Consider the following 23735-nt stretch of genomic DNA (forward strand, 5'->3'; position numbering starts at 1 on the left):
ATATATAAGAAAAATATAATACAAAGCCCAATTTGAAATATCAACTTAAATTATGGTTTTTATATTTCATATTAAGTTTTAAAAATATAATATATGTAATTATTTATATGATGGTATGTATAAAATACTATTAATTATATTATTACTTATATGATGGTACATATAAAATACGATTAATTATATGATGACAAAATACAATATATAATAATGACTAGAGATGGGCTTTTGGGTACCCATACGGGTTTAGTTCTGATCGGTTTGCATTTCGGGTTTTCGGGGTCAAAGATTTCAGCCTTATTAGAATGTTTCTAAATTTTGGTTTGAGTTCGATTCGGATCTTTGCGGGTTTGGTTCGGGTTTGGATAACTAATTTAAATTATTTTTAAATTCTTAAATCATTATATATTTTAAATTTCTCAAAATGTATAAATAAAATAATATATTACGTATAAATTTGAATAACATATATCATAATACTTAAGCTTAACATATCAATTAACTTGATTTAAAATTTTGGATACGAAATCAATAATTATTTTAAGTATTTTTGGTGATTTGAGTATACTTTAACTATTTCAGATATTTACTTTAGACTATATATATATATATTTTCAAGTATTTAAACTAATTTAAAAGTATCATTCTTGATATTTTATATACGTTAAATCTAAAAATAATTAATATATATATAAGTATATAAATCTATTTTTAGATAAATTCGGATACCCAAATACTTCGGTTCGGATCAGATTCGGTTATCTAAATAACAAAATTTTGAATAATTAGAATATTTAATTAATTTATGTTCGAGTTTGGTACTATATTTTTGGATCGGTATCGGTTATGTTCCTCGGATTCATTTTTCCTAATACTAATAATTACATGAAAAACAAATATCAACATATTTTTCAAAATATATACCCGCGCAGGCGCGCGGGTCAAAGTCTAGTAACTATTTAAAAAACAATACAGTATCTATCACTCACCCAGTTTGCTCCACCAGAGTAGAGAATCATGAATATATAGAACATAATTGTGAATATCGTTATTGAGATATGTATAAATTTAGTTAAGGAAACTGTTTATATTCTTATATTCCTATATAAGTTGTACATGTATAAGATTTTATCATTTTATCATTATGAGAGTTAATATACAATTCTTCCAATCATATACTCTCATCGTTCTGTACACATTTTCACACGCATCTCCTGCAACCTTAAACATTCTAACCTGTTGAAATCATATACCCTATAATCCCATGCCTACTATATAGCTTTCACCAACCTTAACACAAAGGATAAAACAATCAAAACCAAAAGGCAGCCTGAAGAGGGAGAGATTCGAGTGATCTTTTCAGAGGATAAACAAAAAGACTCTGTCAGACAGTGCAGAATGTGCTGGCTACACTAAGAAAGAAAGAGACCACATAAAAAGAAACCAACTCACAGGTAATGATATAATTCCAAACCGCAGAGGAACCAACCACAGATATTGGCAAGCATAACATCTAACCAATCAGTCATGGTCTCTCACTCCCAACATTCCACATGCCAGTACCTTTTTTATTTCCTCGTTTTATCTTTACAAAACTCGATATAACCCAACAAACAAAAGTTACATAAGATAGATAGAACATCAGTGTGAAAGGTTCAACCTTTTTTTTAACTTTCATCGTTTAAACATGGGAATAACACTTTCATCTCTCATTAATCAAATTAAGGATCATATAACACAAGATCAAGGTACAAACTTTATAATCGAAAACAATGTCATAGAGCGGGGCGATTGAGGGGTGATTGTAAGAAGGACGAGCGGGGCGTCAACGGCCAAGATTGGACAGATGAGTATCGCTGCCGTTGACGGAGACGTAACTGTCGTTAGAGATTACTCCCTCCGTTTCAATATAGATGATGTTTTAGAAGAAGTATTTTGTTTCAATTTACATGAAGTTTTGAAGTTTTAAGGTTAACTTTAACTTTATTGAAAAATGTTCAGCCAATTAGATTTTACCAACTTTTTTATAATTGGTTAAATGATTTAAAAACTATATTTTTTAAAATATTTTTTACTTAGATCTAACTTTCTTAATCTTTGTGCACTAAGGCAAAATATCAAGTATTATGAAACGGAGGGAGTATTATGAAACGGAGGGAGTATTTGGCAATATGGGAACAACGACGTTTAGTGGACAAAAGACGAAGAATGTTGAGATATTTACCTTGGGCTTTTATTCATTAAGCCCATATAAGTGTAGTGGATTCTAGTCTTTACTACAACAACCACCAAACATATAAACTACCCCTAATTTTCCTACGCTTCATTTCTTATTTCCATTTTTTTTAACTTTCTTCATATTTGTCGAAGTGTAATATGGTTACTTTGTTTTTCTTCTGGAAATTATATTGTATTAATTTATAAGAAGTTTACAAATTGAGGTATACTCCAGTACATATTACCCCACTAGAGAGCACATACCAACCCTTAAAAGAGTAGAACAAACCTATGAAAAACACATCCATAGAATGTAATTAACACTCATAAAAAGATGTAACATATTTCTCATATAGAGAAGTAAATAAAGCTGCCTATTAGGAGTTTAGGACGAGATGGTTTGAGGTCCGAGATCAAGATATTACCGCCCAACAAAATTCTATTACAAGGGTATACAATCGCTATAAAATATGTTTGTGAGATATTGTTGGTTTTGACGATTGCTTCTTGTGTTGCTTGTTCGTGTGGATTTTGAGAATTCTTGGAAGTGGTTTTGGTTTGGCTTTTCTCTGGTTTGACGTGATAGCCTCGATCTTGATTTTATGTTTCATCATTGCTCCCTAGTTAGCGTTTGTAAGATGTGTGTGGCCGTGGTTCTGTGTTTTACTCCTACAAGTGTTAGCTTTGCCCGGCAGCTTAGGTTTCGCCATTGCGTTGGGCTTTCCTCAATTCCCCTTCTTGCTTTTGCCATCATTCTCTGTTAAGCATTGAGAGGTCGTCTCTTCTTCTTAGGGTTGGACTTGTTATGTGGTCCAAGATAAGGTTTCTTTTCAGTATCCTAGTTCTACCGGTTTAGTTGCCATCGTTTGATCCCATAAGTTTTTCACTTGTTCTTTATTGTGTACATTTTCATTTTGTTATCATTCAAATGTCATTAATAGAAAACAATTGGTTTTTGATTAAACAAGAAGAAAACTATTGGTTAAAAAAAACTTATAGAATAAATAGTATTATTTATTGCTTCCATTTCAAAATTCCGTTTCAAAATTAGTGTCGTTTTAGTTTCTAACATTTGTTTCACTATAAGCTCAAACAAAACAATATTATAGTTCTGGTCATACAAAAAATCAGTAAGTTTTTAATCGACATTTAATATAAAACATATCGAATATATGATAATCCACTTTCTATTTTTATAATTCTATTATTATTTGAAGAATTTTGAAGGAGAAAATTGTTGGTAAAAATGAAGATTTTTTTAATCTCTATATTTTATTAAAACCCTAGAGTCAGTCCTAGTGACTCACTTGCCATTGTTTCGCTACGGTAGAACTACTTGAACTTCTAATTACTATTGTCTTCCTACTTATTGTCATATCTCAATAAATATAACACCCGACAGTAAACTTAAATAATTCAGTTCTTGACATGATAACAGGAAACACATCGTCAATTTGCTTTCCTCATTGAATGAAAACAAGTCTCTGCTTCTTTCACCTAACTTCTTTTATCACTCTGCCTCCTTCGTTCATAAATTAAATTCCTTTTTCAAGGAGTAGTAACTTTTAGTGAATAATAAAAGTAAAAGTAAATGCTTATCATCTAACTCAGTCCCACATATAAACACACACACACAACAACAAAACCATTCACTAATTCAAATCTCAAAATCAGAAAACATATGATTATCATTATGATAATATGCGCAAGAAATTAAACTCACGTTAACTGGGCCAGGCCCATGAGCAAAGGTAAGGAGTAAAACTGTACATGCAAGCGATCTGAATAAAACAACGCTCGCGGCATCTCTTGTTCTTCGCAGATACAAAGAACTTACCTGGAGAGAGTAAGGATCCGGATCCGATACCTGAACATGCCAAACGGGTGGATCAAGTTCACGTCATTACATTGCAAGTCAAAGGCTTTCGATGATGTCTACGACTTTAACAGTTACAGCTGTAGAAAGAGCTCACATTGTAGCAAAGACGTGATCGATACAAGAATAGGTAAGAAAAACCTGAAACCCGATCCGAAGTTAAGGCGTTTGAAATCATGTCGAGCTGAACCGGAGCTGAACCCACCTACCCGGACCCGACGGAGCAAATCTGCCCGAACGTCCGACGCGCTGACCGAGCTGCCCGATGGCCACCCGTCAAGAAACGTAGTGGAGATTATATTCCAGTCTAGCTGGAGCCCTGATGAATTTCCGAGTCGGGTTGAGATGATTTACAAAGTGGAGAACGGGTCAAGAACTGTGACCCGGTTCGAGGAGTACAGAGAGGTTGTGAAGTCACGTGCGGGTATAAAAGGGGATCGAGAAGGCACTTGTGAAGAAGACGTACGGTGCTTGGCCGACGGCAACGAGATGATGAGGTTTTATCCACTCCCGGACGGGGTTAACGGTGGCGCGTGGGCTTTCTCCGGCGGGAAAAGTCAGGCTGTGTGTACGTTTTCAAGTAGCGGTGAAGCGCATGCGAGCGGCGGAGGTGGCGGAGGAAGGAGGGCGATGCTGATTTGTCGAGTGATAGCGGGTCAGGTTGCGAATAGAGTCGGGTTCGGGTCGGACTCAGTAGCTGGTCGTGACGGTGAGTTGTATGTCTTTGATACACGAGCGGTGTTGCCTTGTTTCCTACTCATTTTCAGGTTGTAAAAATAATAATAATAATTTTTCGATTCAACTTTTTTTTTTTCTTTTCTAAGTATCGATAACGATGTATTGTAATTTATTGGTTTATATTTAATTTTTTTATAAACTTGACCTGATTTCAAATACTCGATCCTATTCGATTCATGCATGTTGTTTACAGTCCATAGCTTTTATTAGTTCGAGACATTGTTTATGAAATTGTATGAACTTTCTTGTTATGTGTGACCTGGAATTAATGGTGTGCTAGATTTGGGAGTTGGGATAGTGGTTTAGGAATAATTCTTTTGGTATATTTATTTAGGGTGTTCTAATGTTCTTAACGTGAGAAATGCATTGATCGTATAGTTTCAAAACGTATAATTAACCGTGCATCGCAAATGTTTGAGAATAAACATTGCATGGACCAATTCTAGAAAATGTGAACCCTACTAGCTAACAAACCTATTTTATGGAAGTGTTTTGTCCATATCATACTTTAAATCAATGTTTGTGTAGATTCTTGATCACAAACAACAATATGCTGGCTTAAAAAAAAAAAAATATATATATATATATATATATATCTTGATTTTAACTTATGGTTTGTGACTTTGTGTTAATTAATGATGTTAATGTATTACCCGAATGAAACTTGTGGCTTTGACATTTACTGATTTTATACTTTTAAGCTTATGGTTTGTAGGGGTGGAAACGAATCGAATATACAAATTTTAGAGGTATTTGTGATACGATCCATTTGTCTTAATTATCAATTTTCTGGTCCGACTTGATATGTAACCATTCGGATATTTGGTATTTAGATATCTAGAAAATTATATCTTTTATCTGGATATTCGATTATATTCATTCAAAATATACATTTAAATATATGTATAAATATCCGTTTATCACATCGGAGGGCATATTTATTTTTATAAATATTAGTATGGTAAATTGGTTCGTCTTTTTTGGATATCGCTTATTAGTATTTCTTTTGTCTTCTGAAAGTCACGAATATTCTAATTTTCGCTTAAATCAAAATGGACAACATATCAAATCCGAATATTTTGCTCACTCCTAATGGTTTGTAACAACATTTGCAGAAACGACAATATAGTGGTGGTTCTTGATTTTAAGCAGGCGTCAAATCTTAAAATCAAAATGTGAATATGTATTTGAAAAATTAAAATCCTAAAAAAAAAACTATAAATCCAAACGAATTTAAGAAAAAGACATATGTATAAATAAATTGTTATATAACAAAAAGGAAAGAAGCCCTCACGATCGGGTTAAGTTTTAATTTTGTTACTATAGTGCAAGATTTAGGTCTTTATAATGCGTCGGCTAATTGCTGACTCTTTTTGTTTTTGTGGGGATAGATAATATGTGTTTTATATATGTGTATTAGTTTGACTTCAGCAAATGTGATAGCAAAAACATAATCATGGCAAACAGAATTGGGTGGAAGACTATATTTACAATATCAATGGGGATGCTAATCATATCTCTTGTCTTCTTGACTTAAAAAAATCATTTATTTGTCTCTTATAATCTATTAAAATAAATGTACAAATTAAAACTAACCATTAAATTTTTACAATATTTAAAACCTAGTGCCATTGAAATAATTAAATGAACATATTTTTAAGTAATTTTTGTCTTTTTTAAAATTAATAAAGTAATAATTACTCCTACTTCTATGCGATTCCATATTTTCTTCAAAATTAATAAAACATTTCAAAAATTAAATTCACAATCAATTCAATATAAATATTTTAACTTATCTATTTCATATTAATATTATAAACATTAATGAATATCAATAATATACACAAAATATTTATGTAAAAATATAAGTTACATTTTGTTTCATTCTCTCCCACAATTCACGTTACTCCTCTTTTTTTTTTTAACAAATCCTTCTTTTTACCAATATAAATATATTACATGCACCATTATAATTATTTACCAACTTACCATGTATATAAAATAATTTATTAGACATTATTGTAAAACGTCGATCCACAAAAAAAAAACATTTGTATAGATGCACGGATCATATTCTAAAAATGGTGGTAATACAATTGACGGCTTACAAGACAAAATAAAATTTAAAAAATATAAAATATAAATTATTATGCTTATAAATGTTATTAAATAATTATTTAACACATGCAAAATTATAAAATATATACTATCACTTAGACAAAATAATTTATTTAACACATGCGAAGTCATGGTTTAAATGTACACAGACTTAAGCTCATTTATAATTTCTTATCAGTTACATCAAATTTATATTTTCATTTTATTTTCTTAAACATTTTAAATCTTAATTTGTATATGTTCCAAATTTGATAGATGTTTAACAATCATTTTATTTTCTTATAAATACTATAGCTAATGTATCATTTATAAATAGCATGCTAATTCACAATTGCCTATTTTCATATTTTTATTTTTAAAAAATTATTCGCTATATATCTTAGACATGGATCTAATTATATAAATGTTATATTTTTTATATAATACCCAATATCGGTGATATATTTTATTCTAAAATTCTAAAATATAAAATTAAATACCAAGATAACATTTACATTTACAAATATGACTACATTTACAAATATATCATTAAATACAAACACAAATTAAATATTCGCGCGGTCGCGCAGATCAAGGTCTAGTTATACCTTTTAATTATATAGTGCATGTATACATTTAATTATATAAAAAAGTTAGGTGCAAGAAAGTAATGGGTGAATTTGCAAGATAACTATGATAAAACAAATATTCTGTAAATAAACATGTAGTAAAATGATGGTTGAATATGACATTTTATCACAAAACGTGATGTTCTCCTTAGCAGCACATTAACATGTGTATTTTTGTTTTGCTAAAACTAGGTGCATCCCCTATATATTATTTGAGAAACATTGCAACATTTTTTTGTAGCCATATGTCATCACTAGAATGATTCTTAGAATCTTTAGAGAAATAGGTTGGTCCATTTAAATATATAATAAGTTTTTTATTAAACCACAATAAATACATTATTAATGTGATTCATTATTTCCTTAAATAAAATTACGGAATTGCCTAATGTGGCTAAAGTATATATGATAATTAATGATTTTGAATAATAAAGATTTAATAAAAATAAGTGTGTATATTTGTTTAATTTTAAGCTATTAAAATAAATTAAACAATCATAGTAACCATATAATAAAAATTAAAAAATTTATTTATATATTATATTTTAAATTTTTAAAAACGAGTATAAATTACTAAAACTGTTAAAAGTTTCACATTCAAATTTTGTGATCTATGATTTAATACTTTTGTTATGACATGATACAAATAATTGAAAAATAATATAAGTTAAAAGTCTCATTTAATAAGTATCAAAAATAAGAGATAAATAAATATATGTATCATTTTAAATTAAACTATATGCCATATAAAAATACATAAATATCGTAATTTAAAAATTTACTTTGAATATTTTTTTGATAAATTTTTTTTAAAAATATTGACAACTTAATTTTTTTAAAATATTATAAATCACTTAAACCATTATTCCCACAGTGAAAATTTTGTTATCACTAATTTAGACTTTTTGCTATAACAGATACAATTGATAAAAAAATATGAGCAAAAAGCATCATCTAATAAATATTAATATTAACATATACCATATATATGATATATGTTACTATCATTTAAATTTAATTATATATCATGTCAAATAGAAAAAAAAATTTCGATTTATTAAATTTATTTATATGCTCGCACCAATTTAATTATATAAGTAGTAGATAATGATTTTTTAATTATTCAATATATATTTATTATTTTATAATATGCTATAAACATATAATATATAAAATAATTTTTATATATAATGTTTATCCTGCGCAAGACGCGGATCTTAACCTAGTTCATTAATATGTGTTGAACGCGGCATACCAATATATGATAAGTTCGTATAGTTTACATACTATATGGTAAAATGATATAGAAAATCCAGACATGTCCATATGAACGATAGCATAATAGTATTGTTGATTTTTATTTACTTCGTGGATGCTGACAAAAAAAAACTATGTCCATATGAACGATAGCATAATAATAAACATAATATACAAATTAGCTGACAAAAAAACATAAAACAAATTACGTTAAAAGAACAAATTTTTTTACATATATCTATATATTTTTGTTACTATTTGAACCGTACCGCACTTATCTCGCAGTTGTCCCGCACTCGGAGTCTAAATCTGGAGATACATGATCAAAATCTAGCTTGGGATAAAGATGTCAAACAGCATGATAAATTCGTCTACATTTTAATGGCACCTTCTTAACCTAGAATCTCCTAATCTTTTAAAGCATCACGAAAAGAAATTTTATAACTTCAAATATAGAGTTTTTTGGTCTCAAAAAATGAACTTTAAAATTTCAAATTTAGAGTTTTAAGAATTGAAACTTCATTTTTGAAGTTTCACTACTCAAAATTTTAAATTTGAAGTATCATCTTTTTATTTGTATATTGGTCCTTATAATTAATTATACATCACATTTATGATTCTTAAGTATTTTCTCATTCATAGTTTTAATCTTTAAAACTTTTTATATATTTTAAATATTTCAAATTTATTTTATAAATTAAAATTTACACATAATTTTTTTTTAAATCAAAATAAGATTTACAATATTTTAAAAGTAGAATTAGACAACAAAAATATTACAAAAGAAACTTAATAAAACCTTTATAAGAAAATATATATATGAAGACATAATTATTACATAAATTTAAATATTACAGCAACACTAATAGTCTAGTGAATTTTCTCTGGAACTTCTAAAATATTGTCTAAACAAATTTTGTATAACCGAAAATAGAGCATTAATAAAGTAGTCTTATGTAATAATGTGGTATTTTTCTTGTAGTTTAATATTTAATTATGTATTTCTATTTATAATTTTATATTTTAGTGTAAAATTTTATTAATTAATATTACTATAGTATTTTATATATGTGCTGGTTATCTACAAAAATTTTATGGATTTATATTAATTATGACAAATATAAGGAGCATAGTGTAAATTACAAATAATTTTAAAATTAAATTTGAAGTTTTGCTTTTGGAGAAAAACACCTTGAAATTTCAAATATAGATTTTTATAACTCTATAATAGAAAGTCTTTTTGGAGATGTTCTTATACAGTATTTTAGATAACGTCAGTATTGTCAACAGTTCGATGAAAAAAAGTCCATATTCATCATCAGCATCAACAATGTTGCAGCTGCAAAAGTAGGCGAATCTCTTTTATTCCATGTTCTGGTTGATTTCTAGATTTCATATGACCACTTTTGGTAAGCAATTACGACACCACTTGCACTTTTCTATGAAAAGGGTATATTTTTATTTTAATATTATTATTCTATTTTAAGATATATAAACACTTATAATGAAGATATTTCAGATTCTAAATTAAGTTTTTGACACTAATAAAAGATTTTTAAGAAATGTAATTTGCTCCAGACTGGAAGTTTTACGCTATTGCCGGATCCGAAGGTTGACGGTCTACTCTTCTTATTGTAGACACAACAAGCTATGCTCTACAGCGTCAAGTTGTTATGCAAATGGTGAAGATATAAAAACATACAGCAATGTTTGGTTTATCCTCAAGCTGTTTATCTTCTTTCACGTTTTAAGAACTATTTTTTTTGGGTTAGGATCTAGTTCTTCTTTGGAATTTAACCATTTACCATAGCCCCTAGTGGTGTGGGTGGATATGTTTAGTTTCTAATCCATTGTGCTATATTATGGTACACGTTATTGTAGACCGATTATTTGGAATAAAATAATTCTTCAGTGTTAAAAAAAAAACAAATGTAATTTGCTTGCTTTAGTTTCAGTTTGACGAAACTATACAAGTTATTCTTTTGTTGCTAGAAATAGCATTTTTTTGTTGCTAGAAAATAGAAATAGCATTTTCTTAAGTTCTTTTTTTGTTGCTAGGAATAGCACTTTCTTAAGTATTTTTTTGCCAATAACATTCTGGGTTTTGAATCGGATATATATGTTTTATATTGTTTGAAAGTTTTAGTTTTGTATTTATGGACGTTAATATATTAATATGCAAAACTTAGCATGTGAATATGTAGTATTTGCTTTTCAAAAAAGTAGTTTTTTTTCGAAAAATGTTAGTTTACATTTTACAATAAATTTTGGTAATGACGTTGAAGACAACAAAGGACCAAGGTATCCGTTATGAAACGGGCCAAAAGAAAGTGGTAAATTGATAGTAATAGAATGTGTAGTGTACTATATTACTCGGTCGAATCAATCGGACAATCTCATAAATTTTTGTGGTTTAGTGTTATTTGTGCGCCATTACCCATTAGTCGTCCCACTCACTAATTTTATTTTTTCTCCTTTTCACACCATTAGTCTTCTTTAAAAAAAAAAAACCTTAAGTCTTTTTTATTATAATTTTCCTGCTCTATTATTGTTTTCTTCCGATTTTCTAACTTGTTTTTTCCGACAACTTATAAGTAATTAGTACTGTCCAGATCTATAATGGGGCTGTTGTTAACGTGTTAATAAACTGAATTTTAGTAAATACTTTATGTATAAACGAAAAATATTTTTTTTCATTCTAGTTACGTAATGTAATTTTAAAATGTAGAAAGTTTAAAACGACACTACAAATTCTGCTATACTACGGTGTGACCGGTAACCATCGAGGAACATTAGAAATGAATATGAAAAAAATGAATAGGAATAAATTTTTGGGAATCACGAGGAATGAATGTTCCTTATCAAAATTAACAAGGAACAAATTTGTATTATAATTCTCTACAAAAAAGGGAATGAGAAGGAATGAAGAGGAAAAAATATTCTTCATAAATGGTAAAATTTTTGAGGAATGTTAAGGAATGTAGTGTTCCTCTTCGTTCTCTTGGTTACCATTCAAACATAGGGCCCAAATAGGTATATATATGATCAACAAGATTATAAGATTGGTAAAGATAAGAAAAACAAAATTGCAATTATATAAAGAAGATATGGGCCGTGCATTGTTTCTGCGTGTGTATCTATGTTTCTTGCGTTTTTCTTTTCTTCTCATGAGTTTACAGTCTGAAGTATCTTCAACAGTTTTTTGTTCTTTAATTCTAAGCTCACGCAAACAAAAAGTGAATAATCAAGTTGCGTTCCATTTTCTGTTATTAGTTTGTAAAAATATATTATTCGCTTTTCGTTTGCGGTTTAATGAAGTAGCTTTACATTTAGTAGTGAAGGATCCTACTTATCTGAGCAAGTTTATGAAATGCTTTGGCATTGAGTAGTGAAGGATCCTCCTAATAATCAAATCATTACCAGACTCACAGTTATCACAATCATATGATAAAAGGGGGTAAAATCTCCTAATTTTAATCATTCATTACATAAACTTTTAACAACCATATACTACTAACCAAAAACACAACAGTAAGATTTCAAAACCAACTTACAAAATACTATATAATAAATATTAATGCAAAGTCTTCTCCCAGTGACATTTTTAACTTCTCATTGTCGTTTGATTGGTTAAGAAATATGATAATTTATTCATTCCTGAAATCAAGTTAATTGATAGTTCGATGATACCATATTATTATTAGGAATCTGATCATATACCAATATTAATTGAAGAATGATGTATAAATATAACTAGTTTGGTGTTGGATTCTAGTGATTATATAATTCAAGTCAGAACATGTCAAAGGATAGCTTAGAAAAACATATCAAAGGATAAGGAACATGCATGATTATAGATCTAGCAGCAAAACATTAAGATCCGTGATTGGTGGATTAACAAAAAGTTAACAGCTTTAAAATTCGTATATAAACTTTTTATTATCAGTTAATCATATTGTCTTCTTGTCCCCGAACATATCTGACGTTTTACTTGCCGTCTTACTAATTCTCTGTTCGTCTTTTTGTCTGGAGGCAATTGTTCAATAGTTACAGTGTCGATTGCCATGTTATTTTAATCTTACTGGGTCGGCTCTAGAGTAACTAAGTCATGTTGTCATTACAAATTCGAAATTGTCATCAAACATGCATCTTAAGTTTTTGAAGACACCAAATTAATTATTACATATATCATGTGAAGTTTTTCGAACAGGTTATCTAGATATTCTTCCTGGATTATTTGGTTATATTCCAAGATCATTGTTCCTTTATCGTTGGTCAATAAAAGGCTTATTGGGAATTTGGGATCAATAATGTATATTCGATTATGACGGGTCCACAACACGTTAGGTTAGAAAGATATCAAAATCACACCACAGATCACGTCAAATTTCTTAGTTACAAATTACAATATATCAGTAAGTTTACGAAAACATGCAAAATACTGATCTCATGCATAGTTTATAACCTCTGAGGGTTTTCAACTTTAAATATGCTGTAACACTTCAACTTTGATCTATATAATAAAAGAAGTAAATAGAAACCAGCGTATTCAGGTTAGCAATATGTCCACAAATATATGTGTAACAAATGTAGATCTAGAGATTATAAGTTATATAAAAGATATTATAAGATAAGAAGAACACATGCATGATTGTATTGTACGGTACCCAATGCTTCAAAATTAGGTACACAACAGTACATAACTAAACTTGCTAGTTTCTATCCTTCCCTTCGACAAAGCCTCCTTATTTCTTTTTAGACATTCGCCGTACAGCCTTTTCAAAGCAATATACTGAATTTACGAAATTCGTGGTAATTCTGCTTATGCCCCTTTATCCAGAGTTAAATCAATAATGATTTTACGATTTTGTATCTAAAATTTCTGAACAAAAAATCAAGATGAGTTATTTGATCAAAAAAAAAAATCAAGATGAGTAATAAATTGACTATTGGATGAATATAGATTCAGAAAACAATATTGGAACGAGATATGTTTGGAATATTAATATGGTTTTGAAGAGAAAACGAAAGGGAGCACTATCTGTGAACCGTAGCATGTCACGCAGATCGTACGCGCCGTGCCGACTGCCGACCAAATCCTTACTCCATGTCTCTCCTACACACATGCTTGGCTCTTGTCTTCTTCAGCCTCAAAAAGTAATAAAATTTCACAATACTTATTATATAGGACATGTAGCGATTAAATATCTCTGTAGAAGGTTTTTGTTTGATCTCTAATGTCCGTAGCATGTCCTATGTTATTCCGGCACTTTCTTCTGGTATGATCCATGGACATCCATTGGGCCTTTGATCACCTTTTTAGGAGCTTCTGTGCCTGCTCAACTTGGTATCCCGTCTGACTCCCTAGTCTCAGATTATATTGTTAATGGCTCTTGGAACCTGCCCCCGGCAAGGTCAGATCTCCACCTCAGAGCTATGGTTTCTATTTCTGCTGTTACTCCTTCATCACAGCAAGATAAAGCCACTTGGGTCATTGACTCTATCACTTACTCCCACTTCTCGTCAAAGATTTTGTGGAATTTTATTCGGCCTCGACAACAACTGCTCGTTGGAGCTAGTATTGCCTGGCATACTGCAATCATTCCCAAGCACTCCACTAATGCTTGGTTGTTCATCCTCAACAGAAACCCAACTTTAATGAGAGTAAAGGCTTGGAATACTGATATTGAAACTACTTGTTTGTTGTGTGGTGTCTCTGATGAGAATAGAGATCATCTATTTTTTGAGTGCAATTATTCTTGGACATGTTGGAGTATTTGCGTTCATAAGCTGGGATTTGTTTCGGTTCCAAGGAACTGGGACCTTGTGATCAACTGGCTTATATCATTACCCAAGAGGGATCCGGCTACGGTGGCTGCTTACCAGGTGTGGGCTGCTGTTTTGTTTGAGGTTTGGAGGGAACGCAATAGACGTTCTCATGATGGTACTACCCTCCCTGAGGTCGTCTTGATTCGAAGCATTATGCGGACGATTAAGGATAAGGGCACTGCTCTTCTCAATACAGGCCTTCCACTAGGTGCTGATCTTCACCAATTCTGGTCTTCTAGACCTTAGTTTCTTCTCTCCATCGATTATCTGATGTGGAGTTTGTTAGTTTTTATTAACTTTTCTCTCCTTTGCTTCGGTAATAGGCCCTCTTCCCATTTTCTTTTATTTATGTACCGAACGTTTCTTTTCTATATCTAATATGAAAGCCTTTAAAAAAAAAAAAAAATGTCCTATGTTATTCTTTATTTATTTATACACAAATATAGATCGAGTTCTCTAATCAAACCCCATGGTATTAAAGTTGGACTAAGACTTAATTAGTCCATAAACATAGACTGCCATGTGCATGTACACTAAACGACATATCTCAAACATTTAAATTATTAAACAAATGAGTATAATAACAATAAACACAAATCAGTCCTCTGGAGGCAATTACAGCAGGATTTTAAAAATCGGACCAGTCAGACCGTGACTCGCCTTTCTAATTGATTATGGGTTTTGTTAAAACCTGAATTCAAGTTAAACTGGAAAACCCGGTCAAAAACCAGTCAAACTCACTAAAACAGGTGATCTGGTTCGATATTAAAACTCGTTTCTTTCAAAATCAAGTAAAGAAAAATATTTTAAACAAAATTCATAGAAAATCATATTGTTTTTAAAAATATATATCTAAATAAATTAGCTTTTATCATATTTTATATTTTTTTTGAAGTTTTCATTTTATTTTCATATCATTTTTAGATTCTAACAATGACATAATTTTTTAAAAAAAATTATAGTTATACATACAATATATATATATATATGTAATTACTTAATCTAAAACTAGATTAAAATTTATAACCCGGTAAAACTAGTTGTACCGGTCCGACTATTGATTCGGCTACAATGCCGAGTCAATGTCCGGTCGGATTTTCAAAACATCGAACTACAGAAACAAACATAGTTTTTACTCACTTGCGTAAGCATAAATTTAGACTAGCTAGTATTTTATCATGGTTTAAAGAACAAGTCAACATATAAAGCAGGTTATTTACTTTTGATATTTTACCACATAAACTAATGCATTTTCAATATCTCAAGTTTAATCAAAAGAATATGTATAATACAAAACATTGAAAATGGAATCACTGACACCATCCTGATGCATCAACATTCTAGATTTCATGAACAAGGAACTTGTGAGTCTGTGACAAATGAAATTCCCGAAATATTACAACTAAACTTTTTGGTCAACATTTAGATTGCATATTACCGTACAATAGTTGAGATTGACTTTCAAAAGGCTTTGCAAACTAATTGAGATTTGACCTTCAAAACGTTAACCACGGTTTGACTTTTCACTATGATAGACACCATACAAAAAGTTCTAGTCACCAAAACATAAGCCAAACCGTTAATTGGCTATGCTACTAATTGAGTACTAACCAGCATCGGTTTATTGAAAAGTCCATTCAGAACATCTCCTTTATGAAGGGATTTTTCTTCGTAATGTCAAGTTTGTGTTCTCCATTATAATAAAATCGTGAATAACATTATCAGCATGTCAATTTTTGATTCAACCATTTGACAAATATTCTTGAACTAAGAGTTTGGTCTAAGACCATCTCCAATGGTATTCTATAATTTTCTTTATACTTCACTCTAAAATAGAGTAACTCTATTATAGAGTTGGATTTGCTCCAATGGTTCACTCTATAATAGAGTTACTCTATAATAGAGTGAAATATAGAGTATTCTTGTTTTTTCACTCTATATTTGGAGTAAAAAAATATGATTACTCTATATTTCACTCTATTATAGAGTAACTCTATTATAGAGTGAATCATTGGAGCAAATTTAACTTTATAATAGAGTTACTCTATTTTAGTGTAAATTATAGAGGAAAAAATAGAGTGCCCTTGGAGATGCTCTTAACTGAAAGTAGCCTCGTGTGCATAAAACAGCAAACGAAGAATCGATAAAACATAGGTTTCTCGTGATAACATTATATGGAAATGTAATTGTATAATACTGACATGCTAAATTTGGAAAACTCTACATCAAACACGCACATGTACGTACGTATACGCACGTACGCACACAAAAATTACCATTCAACGGTCACACCTCAAAGGCTATATAAAGAGGTTCTTTGCTCTGTTGTTCTCAGAACCAACTCAGTCTTCCTCTTCTTCTTGAACTCTTTAACATAAAACAGAGAGAGAGAGAGATCTCAAATCAAAGTTTCAAACTTTTCGACCTAATCGTCTTCTCCACTTTAAACCCATAGGCCATATCTGAATCTGAGTCTCTGTTTTCAACCATGAAGAGGCTTCGAGGTTTCAAGATCGGTCACAGACTCGTCAAGATCTTCAAATGGATAATCCGAACTAGAAGAATCCAAACCGGGAAACGCCAATGCCTAACCGGACTTCTCAACCCGGTTCCAAAAATCTACTCTTTAGCACGGTGTCTCCGTCGTGGAGCTAATACACTGTGCGGAGGAAAGAAAACGGGTCAGACCCGGTTGGGTAACGAACCGAAACCTCAGGCTGTTCCTAAGGGACATTTAGTGGTTCACGTCGGAGAATGCGGCGACGATACGCGGCGCGTGGTGGTTCCGGTGGTTTACTTTAACCATCCTCTGTTCGGAGAGTTGCTGGAGGAGAAGGAACGGGTTTACGGGTTTGATCAGCCGGGTCGGATTACTATACCTTGTCGGGTATCGGATTTTGAGAAGGTTCAGATGAGGATCGCCGCGTGGGATCATTGCCGGCGGAAACGAGCTTTCAAGATTTTCTAATTTTAACGTTTTAAAATATAAATTAAATAAATTTTGACAGAGTCAGATGTCAATTAGAGAGGTGGGGAACTTTCCTCCACTTTGTGTGAATATCAATCATCGGTTGTTAATAGGTTATACAAAATTCCAATACATTTCAATATATATCTTTGGCTGCAATTCATTTTTTTGTTATTAAGCTATTTTATGAGGGCCTCTGAATGCACAGACATACATGTATAAGGTATTCAACAAATGTGTTACTAGATATTGTCCGTGATGTATGTATGATCAAATTATAAGACTTGATCTTGCTCAACTGTTCATCAAAAATTTATTATCTATAGAACATCGTGAAAACTAGGTACGCATAGGCTAGCACCTAGTTAAATATAATGATTCTTTGTTCTCTAATTATAATTCAGGTGAGTTCATGCATGAAACTGCGCGAGAGTGCAGTCGAATATTCTAGGCTGAGACGAACTCTACTAAAACTATTCAGAGATCAATAAATAGCAAAATGTTGTAAATGGATATTACTTACTTTTTGCACAAAGCTGGGGTAGCTCAGTTGTTTAGAACGTGTGGCTGTTAACCACAAGGTCGGGAGGTTAGACCCCTCTCTCTAGCGCTTACGAATGAATTCCTAGGATTCCTTTTTATGCCATCTAAAGATTCTAAACAAACACAACTTGACGCATCAATGACGACCGTTCATGATAGTTAAACGAAACACTCCCACTACCACATAATGTTTTGTTCTACTTGTACGCGCCTATATGTGGTATAGCTAAACTAAACTGCCAAAGCGGGTACGTTCATCAGTTTAAAGTTCATGAAACATCAGTTTTTGCATCACGTTTTTCTTCCAACTACATAGGGGTATAGATTTTGATGCAAACATTCCTAAAACATTGATCAGGTTGGCTTACGCTGGATCACGTTCTATACAGCTTAAATCTTCTAATGTCGGATCACGTCCAGGGCCGTGCTTACCCATATGAAAAAGAGGAAATGGCACGCCCCTTATTTAAACACTAAAACTTAGAGCCCCACTTTAACAACGACAACAGAAAAATTTGATCGATTAGCTTATGTTTTATAGAAGTTTTTGTTAGAATAATTTGTAATTATTATACATAAGTTCCATACATATACTTCCTTTTTCTGTCTTACCATTTGAGAAGCAAAAAAGATCTTCTTTATTATGTCACTTTTGTTGTTTTATTTTTATGATTTTTAACATTTTTTCTCATTACTTTAAATGTAATTATTTGTTTCCTAAACTGTTTAAATAATTTACACAGAAAAAGACATACAAATAAATATATATGTATATTATAAAAAATTTGCATGATATATGATATTTAATAACGATAATCATGAAGTAATATTTTTAAACACCAAAATACGAGAATTTTAATTGAATTTTAGTATTGACTTTTCATTTGTAATTTTTAAAAGAATAATGTTCTCTTTTTTTGAATCAAAAGAATAATGTTAGTTTAGTTATAGCTTTTTGTTGGAAATGACTTAGGCCGGGTACTGATCACGTCGCTAGTGACTTATTCCGGTGATGGCATGATTACGACAAAATTGACACATGATTATATGATATTTTTGGGAAGATTTTCATATAAATAATTAGGAATTTAGAATACAATTGACAATATATTAAGTGGACATTAATTCATATCAAACTAGATTTTTATCCTTAAAATAAAATAGGACTAGAATAGAATCCGCGCAATGTGCGGTAACGTTTCATTTTAAACATTTATTTTGCGCGGCTAAGTTTCATTTTAAACAATTATTTTGATTTATAGATTCTTTGAGTTCGTATTTTTTTATCTTTAAAAAGGATCGGACGTCGTCCCTGGAATCTAAAAATCAAATATTAGTCTTTGCATACGGAGTATCAGCCATAAGTCAATATCAACTCTTACTCTAAATGAGTCATCCTAAACTACTAATTGTAATCTTAATTTTCTATTCCATCCAGCTTTAAATCGTTAGAAATTTTTTTATAAATATTTTATATTATAAAATTTAAATTGATTAGATGAACCCGTGTTTGATAGTTCAAAAGTAAAATATAACATATGAAATCCAAAATATAACTTTAATTAAATAGATTAGATATATTTTAATTTTTTATTTCAAATACAAATGAATATTTTTAAAAAAATTCTAACAAAATATTTTAAATTTTTATTCCCAAAAATTAATTAATTTAAATTTCAGTTATCAGTAAAATATAATTAAATTATTTGATGTGATTTTAATTTTTATTTTTAAATCAAAACTGAATTAATTTTATATTTAATTATATTTTAATAATAATCAGAATTTAAACTAATTAAATATGAAAATAAATTGCAAATAGTGTTTTTAAATATTTTGTTTGAATTTTATAAGGAAAGTTGCTTATTTGTATATCAAATAAAAGATTAAGATATTAATGATATTGTAATTAAATTATGTATAATTTAATAATTTTTCTAAGACATGGTCCAAATAAAAGATCACACATAAAAAGTCATAAGACTTTAATTTAATAAGTTAGATATTGCAAAAACTTTCATTTTAAATATAATATAATATATATTGATTTTTTTAACGTTTTTAATTTTGCATTCACACTTGTTTTTAGTTTCATTATAATTACATTTAAAATTAGAAATAACTTTATAAGTTTAATGAAAGTTTATATAAATATTACATATGAAAGTTAAAATAGTTAACCCACCATTTTAACATCTTTCGCATTATTTCTAATTTTAACCTTTTTTAACACATCATATTGATATTTCCTAAAATATAGGTAAATGGGAACGATTTTTTATATATTTTAAAGTGCTAATACATTTAATATATAATTGATTAATAATTAAAAAAAGATTCTGTCTGATTTTCTGTTTAAATGTTGTATATTAAATGATTAATATAAAATATAACATAAAACATGTTAAACAAATGGTCCTACAATGACTTTTAAATAGTAGATAAAAAATAGAACCCTAAATTAATAGATTAGATGATAGTTTAGCAAAGAAAAAACAATAAATAATAGGATGATAATCGTTGCTCGATTCGACTTGCATATCGGTTTTACAAAAGTGGTTTTCACGTCTTAGCCACGAATGCTCCGCACGAGTTTAGTTTCATTTCCTTAACTAGGTCAACAAATTTCTGTACTAATAAAAAAAAGGTAAGTAAATTTTTGTTTTTACTAACATGTATAGATGTCATGCAGATTTTTGGCCAGCAGGCAGCAGATGGTCATGATACAATGATACATGCCATTCTGATATATTTGAGCAGTGTTCGACTTTTTTCCTTTTATTAATATATATAGTACACACATTACCAGATAATACGGATATGCATTGTATATATGTATATATTTACGAGAATAATAATTTCGATTTTTTTTGTAACCATCTATTCGGCAGAAAATCAAATGCGAGGAACAGATTCTGAAAGTCATTGGTTTTAGATCAGTACTATAAAACACGAATAACATGATTATCAAATTTCTTATGAGTTTTTTTTTTGACAAAAGGCTTGCATATTTATATATAAAAGAAAGCAAATGTTTTACAAGCACATGCATATATTCATGGCTATAGACCCACCTTAGTTAACAAACCATCATTAAACCCATAATTAAAAAGATCAGATTTGGCCCAAATAGCCCAAGTAACTGAATCGACTTCCAAGTTCGCTAATCTCAATTACGATGCCGTCGAAAGCCAAAGCTGCATATAGCGAGAAGAGATGATCGGAGAATCAAACCTGTAACCGCTGATGCGATCGGTGATCTGACGTGTGATCAGTTTGATGACCGCATCCTGAGAGCGGTATTGATTGTTGTGTAACCTTTTGTTCCTCTCCTGCCATACCCAGTATATCGTCGATTGCCAACATAACAATGTAAGTTTCTTTGCCGTTTTGTTCCCTTGTAGTGTCTGCATGGAAAGCAAAGTTTGATCCCAATTCCTCAGTGGTTGCAGGTGACATCTTCTGGAAATCTCCACCCAAATTCCCCAACTGTACGGACACAGATAGAATAAATGTATGAGTTAAGAATGCAACTATATATGTTTCACTGATTGCTGATGATATATTATGACGATAAATTTTGGAAGTTGTATATCAAAAATCCAAATTTAAAAAGGTACGGATTATTATTGGAGTCTGCGACAAAGAATGCGAGGATATAGTAAATCATATAATTTGTTGATTCTGCAATCTGAAACAAGAGTTATGATATTTTTATAGTATTAATGTCTTGATTTTGGTTTTGTGTGATAAAGGAGGAGAGACGGCAATGGCGGAGCAACGAACAAGATTGCTGCATCAGACCTTTAATAAGATTCAAAAAAAAAAAATTCATAAAAAAAAACTCATATAAAAATGAACAACTTGGTGGATATCTAATTAGTAGTACTTCGGATAACCGTAAAGTTAGCAAACCAAATCTGATCAAAATATGTAAATACTCAGAGGTTGGATATCCCTAAACCTAAACACAGTTTAGAACCCCGAAACACCCGAACCAAACTCAAACTCGAACGGACCCATATCTCTAAGTAGGGACTCACAATTCTAGACAGAATTTGAACGTCTATTTAACAACGATTTTTGAATCAGAATTTTGTTTGTTACAAATATATGTAACATAATAAATATAGTTTTAACAATGTTATTTATATTTTTTTGTAAAATTATTCTAGTAAGTTATATTTATTTGGAATGGACTAAAATATAGTATATGTTTTTTGATTTGCATCGGTTGTACAATAGTGGTTCTCACGATGAATTAAGTAATAAAAAAAAAGATTTTAGTCATTCCAACGACGTATTATGGTCGGATTATTTTTATACTGACCATTCTGATTTATATGGTTTTTCTTATAAGTATTATTTGGCTTTTGTTGTTACTTTAAGAATGTTCAATTCTTTAATATATGTACTCTTCGAGATTTGGTCAATATATCTATGTTATCATTCGATAATTCTAATAATGCAAATTTCAAGATATCTCTATATATACACATGATGTACTTTTTGAGAACTCACAAACGAAGTAATAGGAATTCACAATAAAAATAACTTAAACCTTTGTTTTTGCCGGTGTTAGACAATGGTCATGATCTACATTAACAAAGTTCCCGCAGCGGTTGCTATAGCGCTGCTGTTTCTAGTGGTTGTGATCGCGCCTCAGTGGACAAAGGCACAGCCACTGCCGCCATTCCCGCCGATGTCGCCACTGCCGCCACTCCCGCCAATGTCGCCACTGCCGCCACTACCGCCAATGTCGCCACTGCCACCACTCCCGCCAATGTCGCCACTGCCACCAATGCCGAAGGTGGATCCAGTGTGCACGACAGCGATCCTTGATATCGTCCAAAATTGCTACTCAACGTTGAGTGCGGTACCATCGGAAGAATGTTGCAATGGTCTCAAATCGGCGAGCAAGACACAAGTGACTTGTCTATGCGACAATTTTATCGCACATCCTGTCTTCAGCAACTTGACCCGACCTTACTACGACCAAGTTAGTAACGCATGTGGTGTTCTTGACAAATACGCCTGCAATGGTACAGGTGAAGGTACCTGTTTATAATCTTGTAATTTCAAATTTATAATTGTGATTTAAGTATGCATGCTTTTTTGTATAAACGCATTTATTTAGACTTGTTTTATGGTTTGCATAGCTTACATTACAAAAATTATGACATCTATAGCCGTTATTCAAGTTTGTAGATTCTTCACGCAATACGAAAGAAGAGTAATGGTGATTTTATGGTAATCAACTGATTTTTCTTTTTTGTGGCGAAGGAGGAGATTCTAAAGGAGGAGATCCGAAAGGAGGAGACGGTAACGCAGGAGCAATCAACAAGATTGCTGGATCAATGGGTCTATTTGGATTGATTACATGTCTGTTCTTCCTTTTGTTTTAATTTAATTCAGTTAATACAACTTGGGTTTGCCAAGCTGAAAATTCGAAACTCATACGTTTGTTTGATTGCTTCTGTAACCATGGTTTCCAATATGATGTTCTTCGAGTCAGAAAATTTATATTATTTTAAATATTTTTGAAGAAGGCTACTATAAAAAAAAATTGTAAACCGTGACCTGT

General features: G+C 30.7%; 4 protein-coding genes across 5 annotated transcripts; all 4 read left to right on the forward strand.

Annotated features, from left to right (window-relative positions):
- The first annotated feature begins 778 nt into the window (after window positions 1–778).
- LOC103834254 lies at window positions 779–5005 on the forward strand. The gene has a single exon (XM_033277055.1). It carries the CDS (start codon window positions 4088–4090, stop codon window positions 4862–4864), a length of 777 nt encoding a protein of 258 aa, XP_033132946.1. The 5' UTR covers window positions 779–4087; the 3' UTR covers window positions 4865–5005.
- Window positions 5006–13818: 8813 nt separating this feature from the next.
- On the forward strand, window positions 13819–14886 carry LOC103834350. The gene is made up of 2 exons (XM_009110420.2): window positions 13819–13968; window positions 14059–14886. Exons 1-2 carry the CDS (start codon window positions 13819–13821, stop codon window positions 14884–14886), a joined length of 978 nt encoding a protein of 325 aa, XP_009108668.2.
- Window positions 14887–16931: 2045 nt separating this feature from the next.
- Window positions 16932–17725, forward strand: LOC103834255 (auxin-responsive protein SAUR36-like). The gene has a single exon (XM_009110325.3). The coding sequence runs from the start codon at window positions 17129–17131 to the stop codon at window positions 17606–17608; it is 480 nt and encodes a 159-aa protein (XP_009108573.1). The 5' UTR covers window positions 16932–17128; the 3' UTR covers window positions 17609–17725.
- Window positions 17726–18008: 283 nt separating this feature from the next.
- Window positions 18009–23681, forward strand: LOC103834257 (gametogenetin-like). Of its 2 annotated transcripts, none has more exons than XM_033277058.1 (3): window positions 18009–21523; window positions 21595–23205; window positions 23435–23681. In XM_033277058.1, the coding sequence occupies exons 2-3, from the start codon at window positions 22737–22739 to the stop codon at window positions 23554–23556; spliced, it is 591 nt and encodes a 196-aa protein (XP_033132949.1). In that variant the 5' UTR covers window positions 18009–21523; window positions 21595–22736; the 3' UTR covers window positions 23557–23681. The 2 variants fall into 2 exon arrangements, with proteins under 2 accessions (XP_033132949.1, XP_009108575.1); XM_009110327.3 differs by having other exon boundaries at window positions 21604–23205.
- The last annotated feature ends 54 nt before the right edge of the window (window positions 23682–23735 follow it).

The sequence above is a fragment of the Brassica rapa genome, chromosome A08 (assembly GCF_000309985.2).
Source record: "Brassica rapa cultivar Chiifu-401-42 chromosome A08, CAAS_Brap_v3.01, whole genome shotgun sequence".
Taxonomy (NCBI): domain Eukaryota; kingdom Viridiplantae; phylum Streptophyta; class Magnoliopsida; order Brassicales; family Brassicaceae; genus Brassica; species Brassica rapa.